The sequence below is a fragment of the Gallus gallus genome, chromosome 24, assembly GCF_016699485.2.
Source record: "Gallus gallus isolate bGalGal1 chromosome 24, bGalGal1.mat.broiler.GRCg7b, whole genome shotgun sequence".
NCBI lineage: Eukaryota > Metazoa > Chordata > Aves > Galliformes > Phasianidae > Gallus > Gallus gallus.
The window spans coordinates 5,241,492-5,253,622 of NC_052555.1; the positions used below are offsets into that span (position 1 = coordinate 5,241,492).

A 12,131-nucleotide genomic window follows, 5' to 3' on the forward strand; every position below is an offset into this window, starting at 1 on the left:
AGCCTTCCTCAGGGCCTCCACGTACAGCACTTCAAGTCGCTAACACAGCAGCCAAGAGCACGACAGCAGGACAGGAGAGCGACCGAGCGCAGAGCCCTGCCTGCTCCGCACCACCTCCCATACAGCTCCCATCACAATCCTTATCCCCCACCGCTTTCTAAAGAACGCTTCGGCATCGCTGCCAGCAGCACTGGGAGGCACTGAGAGGCACACAGCCGCACCGCGCCGCTCCCCGCCAGCAGCCGAACGGAGACAGCACGGCCGTATGACAGCACCGCCGGGCCCGGCTGCGGCCCGCGCCCACGGGGACGGCTCCGGCCCAGCTCCGGGCGCTCTCCCCGCACAGCCCCCGCGCTGCCCGGCTCGGGGCCGCTCGGCTCCGGCTCCCCCAGCGGGACCCGAACGGGGCAGGCCGACAGGAGGAGGAGGAGGCGGCGGCCCCGCGGCGGCCCGCAGCTGGCCGGACCGGGCCCCTCACCTTGGCCCGGGTCACCAGGTGCGTGGCCAGCTTCACGACGGCGAAGTTGCCCTTGCCGATGGTGCGCTCGATCTCGTAGTAGCCGATGCGAGCGGGCCCCGGGGGCCTGGGGGGCGGCGGGGCCGGGGGCAGCCGCGGGGCCGGAGGGGGCCCCCCCGCGCCGCTCGCCGCCGCCGCTGCAGCCGCCGCCGCCATCTTGTAGCGAGGACCAAACCCCCCCCCTCGGGGCTGCGGCACCGCGTGAGCTCATCCGCGGGGGGGGGCAGGGGGCGGGCGGCTGCCATGGCAACCCCGCGGGGCGGGCCGAGTGACGTCAGCGAGGCAGTGACGCCCCCATACGTCACCGTCCGCCGAGGCGCGGGATTGGTCTGGGGGCGCGGCCTGGGGCCCCCCCCACGGCGCGGCGGGGAGGGCGCCCCCGCGTGGGGCGGCGGTGGAGGGCCGAAGTACCCGGGTTCGAATCCCGGCGCTGCTCGGCGGCACGCAGCTCGCCGCGCACGCAGGGCAGGTGGCCGGCCCTCTCCGAACTTCATTTCCACCTCCAGCCGCTCGCTTCCTTCTATTAAAACGGGCTTTCACCGCAGTTACATATCCGTGCTTTGTTCCTTTTGTGGCATGAGTGAAAGAACGCTACTTTTAGCCTGCTAGAAAGTTCTCATACTGCCTTGATATCTCATCTAAGAGTAAGCATCCAGCCTCAAAAGCATTTGCAACTGCAGGCCTGGCTGCTCTGAGCAAAGCACTCCTGTGGGTCTGCAGACACCCTCGACTCAGTGCAGCCCCTCAGCTCGTCACACCGCTGCTGTGTGCTGGGAAAATGGCTGCAGGGTTACATAAAGCAGGCAGGGGCATGGCGCTGGCAGCACGTCAGGATCACCACCCCTCTGTGTGCTTCCTGGCAGCAACCCCAGGAGCAATCCTCCCTCAGAGGTATAGCAGGCGAGAGAAGGGGTCCGTGGAAACAAGGGGGTCCGGGTAGGAGGTGCAGGCAATGCACAGCTGTAGTTCAGAGATTAAATCTCCAAAATGCCTGAATGAAGAGCGACAAAAACCCTCCTATTCTGCTCACCGCCCGTGGCTCTCAGGCACTGCACTCGATCATTACTGGCGTTTTGCACCCCTCAATTTCCACCCAGCAGTGTCTCCCACCCGCAGGGATCTTCCCAGAAGTTTGTTGTTGAGGTTGCCTGGGGAAACGGCTGAATTCGCCTCAAGTAGTCTGGCTGTTGCTAAGAGCAACATTTCAGCCGCATCTGCCCATGAAAGAAGACAGGTGTGCTAGTTATGTGTTTTAAAAAGCTGTGAAAGAGCAAAAGACTGCTTGCAGCGCAGCCTTCCTTTAATAATCATTAATCTTTGCCCTGTTGGCACTGAACACGTGGGACAGTGACAGCCACTGGCAAGCGGTTGGAGTGCAGGGAACCTGAACCACTGCCTCACGGTCGCATTTACCCCACGCTGTCACCAGGCTGCCTCCTTTCCACTGGGACCGCCTCATCCTGCCCTATTCCTGCTTCACGAGAAACCAGGGAGAGAAACCAAATGGTCCTTTCTCTGCTGCTTCAACTTCAAACTACAGAGCCCTGGGGCTGCAGAAACTGCCCATGGCCATGGCACCGGGATGGCTTTGGGAATGCCATGCTGTGCAGCTCCCTCCAGCTTTTGCAGCAGCTTATGGTAAGCAAGAAGGGACTGTGAGGAACACATGCATCTGTCACTGGTCACAGTGAGACTGAAAAGATGCACAGAGAGGTGGGGATGCTCAGAATGCAGAGATGGCTGCGCAGCCTCGTGGCTCTGCCGTGTTTTGCTACACCTGCACGGCATTCACCTGACAGCAGCCCTGTCACCGTAGGCCGCCAGTCCACCTCACCTCACTCCCCGACGCCAGGCCGTGGGCCCGCCTCCAGCCAGCCCGGAAGAGCGATGCCGCTGACGTCACCACCTGGAGAATGACGTCATAGCGACGTCACGGCGGCGCAGCGCCCCCTAGGGGCCGAACGCAGATGAGCTCTGGGCGGGACTTCCGGCAGCGCGGCCGGAAGCGTTGAGGGAGCGCGAGTAGTGGTTGGCCGGGCGGTGGCGTCGGAAGCGGAAGTGGCGTTGGCGCAGGCGCGGAGAGAGCCCGGGCCGAGGGAGGGAGGCGCCCGCCCGAGCGAGCCATGGAGCTGCGGGGGGAGCTGCTGTCGCCGTGAGTGCGCGGGCACCGCCCGGCCCCGCCCCGGGCAGGCTGCAGGGCTCCAGGCCTCGCCTCGTTACGTGGGGGGCGGCGGGATGGCGGCGCCGTGGTTTCAGCTCCTCCCGGCCCAGCGGCTGCGAGCGGCCCGTGGGAGCCGTTGGGCGCGGGCGGCGGCTGCGGGCGCGCGGGCACTGTTCAGGCGCTGGCCGCGGGGCGGGGCGGGATCCGGCCCTCAGCGCTGCCATCCGAGGGAGGAGTGTGGCTTTCTCGCCGTGCCTGCAGGGGACAGCGCCGGCGCCCGGCCTAGTGCCTGCACGGCGCGATGCGTGGGCCTGGTTTTGTTCCGGTGTCTGTGTTCTGCGCGCTGCTGCGCCTTTGGGTGAAGGGCTGGGTTTGCCCTCTCGCAGGGCAGCAGCCGGAAGCATCGCCCCAATGGCCGCTGCCCTTCCTGCCTGAGATCCCTCGGGATCGGCTCGGCCGCGATGCGCAGCCTCCTGCAGCCGCTTAATCCACCTGTGCTGCGCGGCTCAGTAGCCGTAAGCTGGCTATCGTTGTACTAATAGGAGCTAATCCTCGGATTACCAGCATTTATTATAGTTAAGGATTTGCCCGGCTGAGGTGTGCTTCTGCAGAACGGTCTCTGAAATGAGCTTTTCTTTGTCTTTTTAACCACGTTGTTTTCACGTGTCAGTAGATGGCTTCGGGAGGGCTGCCTGCAGGGTCTGTCTGGCAGTCCTGCACAGAGTAAAATGGATTTTGTTGTCAGCTAAGAGTCAACATGCTTTGGAATGGTCGTGAATTGTACGTTGTGAATGTCAGGAAGTGCAGTGGTTTTCTGCCAGCCTGCCTTTTCCCCCGCGCTTGGATTAGCTGCTGGAAGCAGCCCGTCTGAAATGTTCTTCCCACAGGAATAAAATGAGCCATGGAGACTCAAATCCTGCAGCAGTCCCACATGCCGCTGACGATATTCAGGGAGATGACAGATGGATGTCGCAGGTGAGAGAGCTGTCATGGGAGATGGGAGCTTCTTTCCTGAGGGGCTGGGGGCTGTTGGGTGAGTGCTGCATGTGTCTGTCTGACCACGCTCTTGATCTGAGGTTGTAATAGCTCTGCTGCCCAACAGCTGGCAGCATTCTGATGCTTGTCTTACTTGGAATGATGAAAGAAGGTAAAAAGCAGCATGATCTGAAAACTACACTGTGGAATAATTTCAGGAAATAGCCCAATTGGCCCATTAACTGAGAGACAGTGCCAACCCACTTGTTAAACAAAGTGTAAAACAGTGCTTTCTGGTGTGTACCTTTGCAAGTGAGTGACAAAGCTGAAAAGCAGACCTGAAGTGTCCAGTCTCCCTGTCTCTTTCTGCAACACTTCCTCCTACAGACAGAGTGAAATAGCCAGAGGATACTTGCTGCACTGACAAACTGTTAATTTTTCTGTTCTTTAATTGTTGAATTTAGTGGGTGTCTGACAGGCTTATGGGTTACATATGGGTGGCATGGAGTAGACAAAATACTGCTCTTCTCAGAACCGAGGCCGCCTCCCCTGTTAGAGTTTGTGTAGTCAAGGGAAGTGTCCAGGAGTTCATGGGTTAACAGGGAGAAGCACGTTGGAGGGCAGATAGGAGGGAGCAGGGGGAACTGGTTGGGCAACTGTCCCTTTCTGTCCTGCAGCAGAGATACTGATGAGGAGTGATCAGTCTGATCTTATGCTGCTTTCTTTTAAACAGCACAATAGATTTGTCTCGGACTGCAAAGACAAGGAACCTGATGTGCTCTTTGTGGGTGATTCCATGGTGCAGTTGCTACAGCAATATGAGGTACTGTTTAAAACAAAACAAAACAAAAAAAGGAAAAAAAAGAAAAAAAGAAAAGGCAATTGTGGGGTTATGTGAATTAGAATTTCTAATCCATTAACGTACAATTACTCACTGTGCAGACTATTTGTTTTGTTCCAGTCTGATTTTACTGCTGTCATCTGGTTTATTCCACCCTAATTCCTTAGTCGACCAGTGCCCATTCAAAGTCTTGCTGACTTATCTCTATAAGCCATTTGCGGCCATTCTCTGAAGCAATTAATAACTGCCTCCACTTTGACACGCATACACAACCCTTCACTAGTTCTTTGATTCCAAACTCTCAAGAGCATGCCAGTGAAATCTTTGTAGGTGTGTCTTTCTTGGCCAGAACACATTTAACCCTTGATGTACTATGTGCACTAATATACCTGCTTGACAAAGTGTTAAAGACCTTCTCAGGAGTGAAGTTTACATTAAGGACTAGCTGGGTTGTATTCCTTTGCTTAATCTATGAAACTGCTGGAGCAAAACTAAGAATTTTGCTGCTCCACAGTGGTGGTAACTGAGTAACACTGTCCTGCAAGAGCTGCTTCCCAGTGTTCCCACTTTTTCTAGTTGTGTTTCCTGGCAATGTGGATACCTTTTTTAGAAGTCCTGTAATTAGCTAAGCTAAGGACACCATGATCTGCAGCAACTCCCTTCTGTATCTCTGATGCCAAATAGCTATTAAAGAGTCCTTCCCCATCCTCTGTGCCAGGACTGAGTGCATGAACATCAGCAATTCTATCTATTCTGGACCATGGAGTAGAGCTTCATCCTGTGCTTAAATGCCACTTCTGGAAGTGAGTTTTCAGAGGGTTTCTCACTGCTGCTTCTAGCGTTGCTGAAGACATTGTGTGTCTGTGTAGTATCTTTCTTTCATGATCAGGGAGCTCCTCTCAAAGAGGAAACTGACCTCTGATTGCAGATATGGCGAGAGCTCTTCTCACCACTTCATGCATTGAATTTTGGGATTGGTGGAGACACCACTGGACACGTTCTGTGGAGACTGAAGAATGGCGAACTGGAGAACATTAAACCGAAGGTATAAACAGACAACCAAACAAGGCAGCCTTGTGCTGGCTTATAAGAGACATCAGGTCTCACTCTTAAAACTGAGTGAGCCATTAACTCTTAAGACAGCTTTTGTTGGAAAGCTATTGCCACTAAGGATGCATAAGGTACTCAAATGTATTAGGCTAAGCTAAAGGTGCTTGGGAATGGAGCCATACTTTCCATACACGTGGCTTTCACTGCTAACATGCATCTGAGGAAGTCATCAAGAGAAACAGCCTTATAGTCATAGGCTGATCAACATTTGTGCTATCATTAGATGTAGTTTGGGGTTGCAATGACTCAGACTGAGATACATTCTCAGATAGAGATGGTGAAATATTTGATAAAAAGTGAGCAAAGGCACTCAGTACGTGTAGTGAAGAACAGCTTCCTACTTTACACCTAGAGCTGCAGCCCTGTGGTGAACTTCTTCACTGAAAGCAATGAATGGTTCACTGTGGTACTCCAGTAGGAAAGCAGTGTCACGTGTATTTCAGTCTGTTATTTAGCAGCTTTAAATCATTTTGTAAAGAAGTGGAGTTGCACAGTTGTCCCTGTCCTGCAGGGCCTCATGCTATGCTGTATAAATGCCACCTTCTTGACCAAGGTAGGCTCCTGCAGTGTGTTGACTGAGAGGCTCTGTGAAAAGGGGTGGGCTCACACATCTCATAAACTGTCCAGAAAACCTTTAGAAGTCCTTGTTCTTCATCTGTACTGGATGCCAAATCTGAAGCTTATAAGACACTATTCAAAAGTCAGCATAACTGGCAGCTGAAAACCTCCTGCATTTTTGGTTTATCCTTTAGCTAGCCTGACTCTTGATTGAGCTTGATGACTGTAGATGATGTTTATGCAGTGCTTTCAGGGTCAGCAAGACTATTACAGCTTGTTCTGAAAAAGTTGCAAACATTTCTTCTCCTCATAGGTCATTGTTGTTTGGGTTGGAACAAATAATTACGGAAACACAGCAGAAGAAGTAGCAGGAGGGATTGAGGCTATCGTGCGCCTGATAAATACCCAGCAGCCACAGGCCAAAGTTATTGTACTGGTATGTTTATTGGAGAGCTACAAAAACAAAGCCCTCTAAGGAAGCTGTGTGTTCTCTGTTCTGTGTGTCTGTGGTACTGGGAGTTATGGTTGTGATGGGGGAGGGCAGTTGTTTCATTTGTCTTCTGCTTTGTACGTGCCTCCCCGGCTTCACCTGGCTTTGCAGAGCTTATCCTTTTAGCCCCTCCAGAGACAGATGTGATCATTCTCATTAGCAGCACTGCTATCCCATGTAGATGTTTTGTTGAAGATGTTCTGTAAGGAGCAGAAGTGCCAAGATCAGAGCTGGGGTTTGGAAGTCTTAGTTTGCTTCCTCATTTTAACAAGTCTGCTGGTGTCTGCTGTTTTGAGGAGATGAGCAAAGGCATTCAGCACACCACTGAAACCTTATAAAAAGAATAAAAACCAATAGTTTTTTATTTTTTTTAATTAAAAAAGAAAAAAAAAAGCAAATTCCTTGCCAGTTGTGCTTCTAGCTCATCTGGCTCCTTCAGTCACAACTGAAGTTAGATCTGAATGGACAAAATCTGATTCAAGGAATGAGATCCTTTTGTCGTAGACTTCTTCAATCTTGAAAGGGTGCCTGAATTGAAAGGGAAAAAATGATTACACCATCAAAGTTGAATGAAAGCTCTTCATTGCCTCCTTCTTGTGTCAGGGCCTGCTACCTCGTGGAGAGAAGCCAAACCCTCTGCGGCAGAAGAATGCCAAGGTGAACCATCTGCTAAAAGCCTCACTCCCCAAACTACCCAATGTCCAGCTCCTGGATGTAGATGCCGGCTTCGTGCACTCAGATGGCACCATCTCATACCACGATATGTTTGATTTCCTGCACCTGACAGGAGGGGCCTATGCAAAGATCTGTAAACCCCTCCATGAACTGATCATGCAGCTGCTGGAGGAGACCCCTGAGGAGAAACGAGCTGCCCTGGCCTGATTAGCTGATGTCAGTGTTAACATCATCCAGCCCATCAGATCAGTTCTGTCACTGGCACTACAGAATCCTTCTTTCTTAAAGCACTTTCCATTGTAGAATGTTACGGATGTTCATATCTAGTGTTTTGAGGGGGAAGGCTGATGTTTAACTGGTCTTGTACAGATGAGGGCCGGCTTGGTTGGTTTTATTGCAGGAGGAAATTAGCTGAAGAAGAGTTTTACTTTTAAACCATTCCTCATTTAAAATGAGAACAGGACTGTCACTCTGTGCCCCTCTCACGTATTGTTGCTCTGTGGTTGTCCTAGAACCTTTTTAGCCTGTCTCTGACAGCCCATACACAGCTCTTGGCCCACCCTTCCTGGCTGTAGGGGTTGTGCTCTGTGTATTAGCCTGTGAACAAGAATTGCCTTCCACTTGCTAATAACAGAACAGATGCATTTTTCCAAGCTCAGTCCCACCTTTTAAAGGTTTCTGGTTGTTTTTTTTGTTTGTTTTCCTTTTTCTGGGGTATGCTAAGTGACACGTGTTGTTTCTCACTCCTTATTTCTGAAGCAGCGTGAAACTGGAATTCAGAAATCTAAGGGAACAAACTGTTAACCGAACTTCTGTAATGCTCCCAGGTGCTTGTTCTTGTGCTCATTTCACCATGCCTAGCAGCTGGGGCACTCTTCATTCCATGTAGCTTTCCCTGTGGGCAGTCTCATTCAGGTGCTCCTGATGGCTGTCCTGTTCTCTGCTCCTGTCTGTGTATGGTATTGCTGGCTTTTAACAGTCATTCAGTTTAGCATTTTAATTATCCAGTTAGTATCACACAAGGCAGTCGCTTCCTCGCTACTATGGAACTGACATTTCATTCCTTTGGGATGCCTGTGCTCCAGGGCTCTTTGCAGTACTGTTCATTGTTCTTTTTTTCTTTTATTTCCTTTTTTTTTTGTAAGTATGACTGTTACATCCTTTTTTTTTTTCCTAAAGAAAACCCACATGAGTAGCCCCTTTTTTTTCGAGGCATAAAACAGTCTGAAGCTTTACAGATTCAAAGGTGTATATTTCTTTATTGCTTCTGTTTTACTTGTATAAACATTTTACTCAAGCAACTGCAGCCTCTTACAGTAAGGCCTTTTGCTACCCTGGACACTGCTCACCTCTAGCCAAGGAAGCCAGTGCAGCAGTGCTCTGTTACAGGGGCTGCAAGTAGGTGGGATTTTTGTTTTGTTTTGTTTTTTATGAGCTGGTTATAGCCTACTAACGGTAACATGAAAATAGCCTTTCATCTACAATGAAAGCTTCTCTTTATTCAGAAAGAAACTGTTTTGGACCCTAAATGCAGAGCCCTAGGGGAATAGATAAATATACTTGCAAATAAAAGAATTTTAAATGAAGTCTGTTCTTCCTTGGCTTACCTACCAGAGCTGGAGCTTGCAGCACTGTGCAAACACTGCAGTGGTTCGCAGCGTGGTAGCTGATGGAGAGCTGCCAGCACAGATCTCTGCACTTCTTTCAGTGTATGAGGAATCTGCAGCCACCTGTGCTCATCTCGGCAGGTAAATTGGAGAGGAACTGATAGCTTTTTAGCAGGCACTTCGTACTCTGTTCTTAAGGAGGGGTGTTTAGGTGTCCAGGTTGCTTGCTGTGCCCTGCTGCAATGAAAGTACGTAGGTACTGTATATAGTCTGTTTGCCCTTTTTTATAATAAAGGGTGCTGTGTTTAATGCAGTCTATAATCTAGCATTAAGGAATACTTTTACGTCCCCACTACATTCCCCTGTTCCCGTAGATTTGATCATAGCAGGATTTCTGCCTGGATTGCATGCATAGTTTGTGTTTTGTTTCCAGTATATGTGATCTACACACAGATGAAGGAAGGATGAAGCTTTCCACTTCCCAGAAATAAATACCAGAGTGCTGTAGTGGAGGAGGGATGGTTGTCTTACCCCACGAAGCAGGCTAGGCATGCGCTGCTCCCCAGGCCTGTGTGCACTGCAGCCCTGCTGCCTTGCAGAGGGGGCTTTAAGGTAACGTTATTCACACTTCTGGTTCGATGCTCACTGGAGAAGTTGGTATAAGAAAGTGTAAAATGTTAAGAATACGCTGCAGTGGAGGATTCTTGGGGAAAAGGTTTGTTATCCCTCTCCCCCTCCTCACGCCCTCCTTAGGGAGAAGGGTTAAAACACATTCCGCTCCCTGTGAACTTTTCAGCTTTTGTAATAAGGCAGTGTGGTAGCTGAACCTATGCATCCTTGCTTTGCTCCCTGCTGTCACAGCATTTGGTTGAGGAGACGCTGGCTGGGAATGTGTTCTCCAATAAAAAAAGCTGTAACTTCTTACCTTAACACCCTTACAACTGGGGCTGTGTCCCGCCCTGAGTCAGCTGCTCTTGGCGGGGCACTGTGCGGTGTGAGAGGTTTAGCAGGTTCATGACTCTGCAGTGTGACCGAGGATGGCTCTGCTGGCTCTCTGCTTAAGTTTGGTGTGCTAAGGTGCCATGTTCTGTGCTTGCTTCAGTGTTCACAGCCCTCTGCTACCTTAATCGTTGCTGGTATGAGTGATGGACAAAGAAAGAAAGGGCAGCTTTGTGTCTGAGACTTCAGCTCTGTTTGTGGCTGTTTAGTAATAAACTGTCCTGCTCCGAATTGAGAGGTTTTGTGTGAGGGCAGGGAGGGATTGTTCCTCTTCACTGGGCAGGCACTAAAAATGAGTGCCTCGCTGTAAGAAGGGTAGGAAAGCTTCAGTTGCAGCTCTGGGTGACCGATGTCCCCTGGGATCAGGGCTGAGCTGCCTCTGCCCAGCCAGCATGAACTATGTCATTATTAATGGTTGGCTGTGAAAGAACTGGCCCTTTGAGGCCTTTTCCTTCTGTAAACAACCCGGCTGCATTTCTCGGTTCTGTGCTGAAGCCTGCTGTCTTGTCTGTGCTGTGACCTGTGAGCATCGCCAAGTTTCATATTTATTGCAGCAAAGAAGAAAAGATGTGAAAGGACAGCAGGAGTCTCTCGTAACTTATCAGTGGGGGGGAGAGAGCACTCCAGGCACGTGATGGGGACCTGCGAGGAGCAAAGCCTGTGTATGTGAATCAGATGGCACCTGCCCCGTCACTGCTTGCTGACTTGAACCTTCCCAGGAAGAAATTGTGATTCTGCTTTGGCAAAAAAAAAGAAAAAAGAAAAAAAAAGAAAAAAAAAAAAAAAGCATCAGCTGGTAGAACTCACTCTGTTTAGTGCATATTTCGATATAAATGTAAATGTTTCACCCCAACGTGTTGCAGTGTGTGTGTGTGTGCATCTGCACGTGCGTCTCCCGTTCCCCTGTGTTGGTTGCTTGTTTTGTTTCTGCTGTGGGAAGTGCTGCTGGGAGCAGTGCTGCTGCTCAGGGTGGGGAGCACAGAGCTTCCAACTGAATTCACAGCGTTCCCTCCCAGGGTGTTTAAAGTCACACTCGTCTGGATCCTCACTGCTTGTTTAATCTGTCCTTATTTCCAGTCTGGTTTGGTTCTTTTTCTTTGCTTCTTTTCCTTTTTACCCACTGTTTTGAAAGCAGTGCCAAAGCTCTCAACGGTGTTCTGCAAGTGAAGGTAACTGACTTTTTGGCCCTAGAGGAGATTTTAGCTTGCTTTTGATGACTCTGTGATTTATTTTTGATAGCCTTGAAATGTGTAGGGAAGGCACATCACTACAAAATCAACCTTAAACTCATTCCAGTGGAGGCAATATTTGCATGTGAACTGGAGCTCAGGAGTTTGCTGAGTTCTGCTCCTGGCTGCTCACGGACTTCTGTCTGTCCCCATGCAAATCACTCGGCCCATTGGCAGCAGCACCACCCATCAACTGGAAGCACCATGCAGACTGCCTGAAAAGTGCTTTGAGATCCTCAGTGAGAGGACCTAGAGAAATAAAGTGCACAGTAGCAGCAATGCTCACGTCTCTGTATGTTTGTCTAGCAGAGAATAGAGAGAAGCCTGCAGCAGAGGTGTTATGTTCTAGCTCGAGTCCAGAGATGGATTCTGGGGGAATCACAGAATGGTTTGGCTTGGAAAGGACCCTCAGAGGCCGCCTGGTGCCACTCCCTGCAGTGCACAGGGACAGCCACAGCTCCAGCAGTGCTCAGAGCCCCGTCCAGCCTGACCTTGGCTGTCTGCAGGGACGGGGCACCACCGCCTCTCTGGGCAACCTGTGCCACTGCCTCACCGCCCTCAGTGCCAAACCTTCTTCCTTATCTCCAGGCTCAACCTCCCCTCTTGCAGTCTGAAGCCATTTCCCCTTCTCCTATCACACAGACCCCACTATGGAGTCTGCCCCCTTCCTTCTCACAGCCCCTTTGGATACTGACAGGCCGCTCTCAGCTCTCCCCTTCCTTCTCTTCTCCATGCTGCACAGCCCCAGCTCTCAGCCTGGCCTCGCAGGGAGGGCTTCCATCCCCGGCACCATTTCTGTGTCCCTCCTCTGGACGCGCTCCAACAGCTCCACGTCTCTCCTGCCCTGAGGACTCCACCTGTGGACGCAGTGCTCCAGGTGAGGTGTCACAGCGCACAGCAGAGGGGCAGGAGCACCTCCCTGCCCTGCTGCCCGCGCTGCTCGGGGTGCAGCCCAGGGTACGGTTGGCT

General features: G+C 51.3%; 2 protein-coding genes across 9 annotated transcripts in view; one reads left to right on the plus strand and one right to left on the minus strand.

Annotated features, from left to right (window-relative positions):
- SIK3 (SIK family kinase 3) overlaps positions 1–2,580 on the minus strand; it is a 74,858-nt gene extending 72,278 nt beyond the window's left edge. For 3 of the 4 annotated variants that reach the window (XM_015298232.4, XM_015298230.4, XM_015298228.4), the window contains exon 1: positions 479–1,286. In XM_015298232.4, the coding sequence (XP_015153718.2) occupies positions 479–673 (195 nt within the window). In that variant the 5' untranslated portion in view covers positions 674–1,286. Of the gene's footprint in view, positions 1–478; positions 1,287–2,351 lie in introns of those variants that run through there. The other variant, XM_046903808.1, reaches the window with a different exon arrangement.
- Positions 1,929–11,441, plus strand: PAFAH1B2 (platelet activating factor acetylhydrolase 1b catalytic subunit 2). 5 transcript variants are annotated; one of them, XM_046903753.1, is made up of 6 exons: positions 1,929–2,155; positions 3,566–3,653; positions 4,387–4,476; positions 5,423–5,539; positions 6,476–6,598; positions 10,488–11,441. In XM_046903753.1, the coding sequence occupies exons 1-6, from the start codon at positions 2,100–2,102 to the stop codon at positions 10,566–10,568; spliced, it is 555 nt and encodes a 184-aa protein (XP_046759709.1). In that variant the 5' UTR covers positions 1,929–2,099; the 3' UTR covers positions 10,569–11,441. The 5 variants fall into 5 exon arrangements, with proteins under 5 accessions (XP_046759709.1, XP_046759708.1, NP_001026082.2 ...); XM_046903752.1 differs by lacking the exon at positions 10,488–11,441 and adding an exon at positions 7,256–8,913; NM_001030911.5 differs by lacking the exon at positions 1,929–2,155 and adding an exon at positions 2,575–2,669 and having other exon boundaries at positions 7,256–10,786.
- The last annotated feature ends 690 nt before the right edge of the window (positions 11,442–12,131 follow it).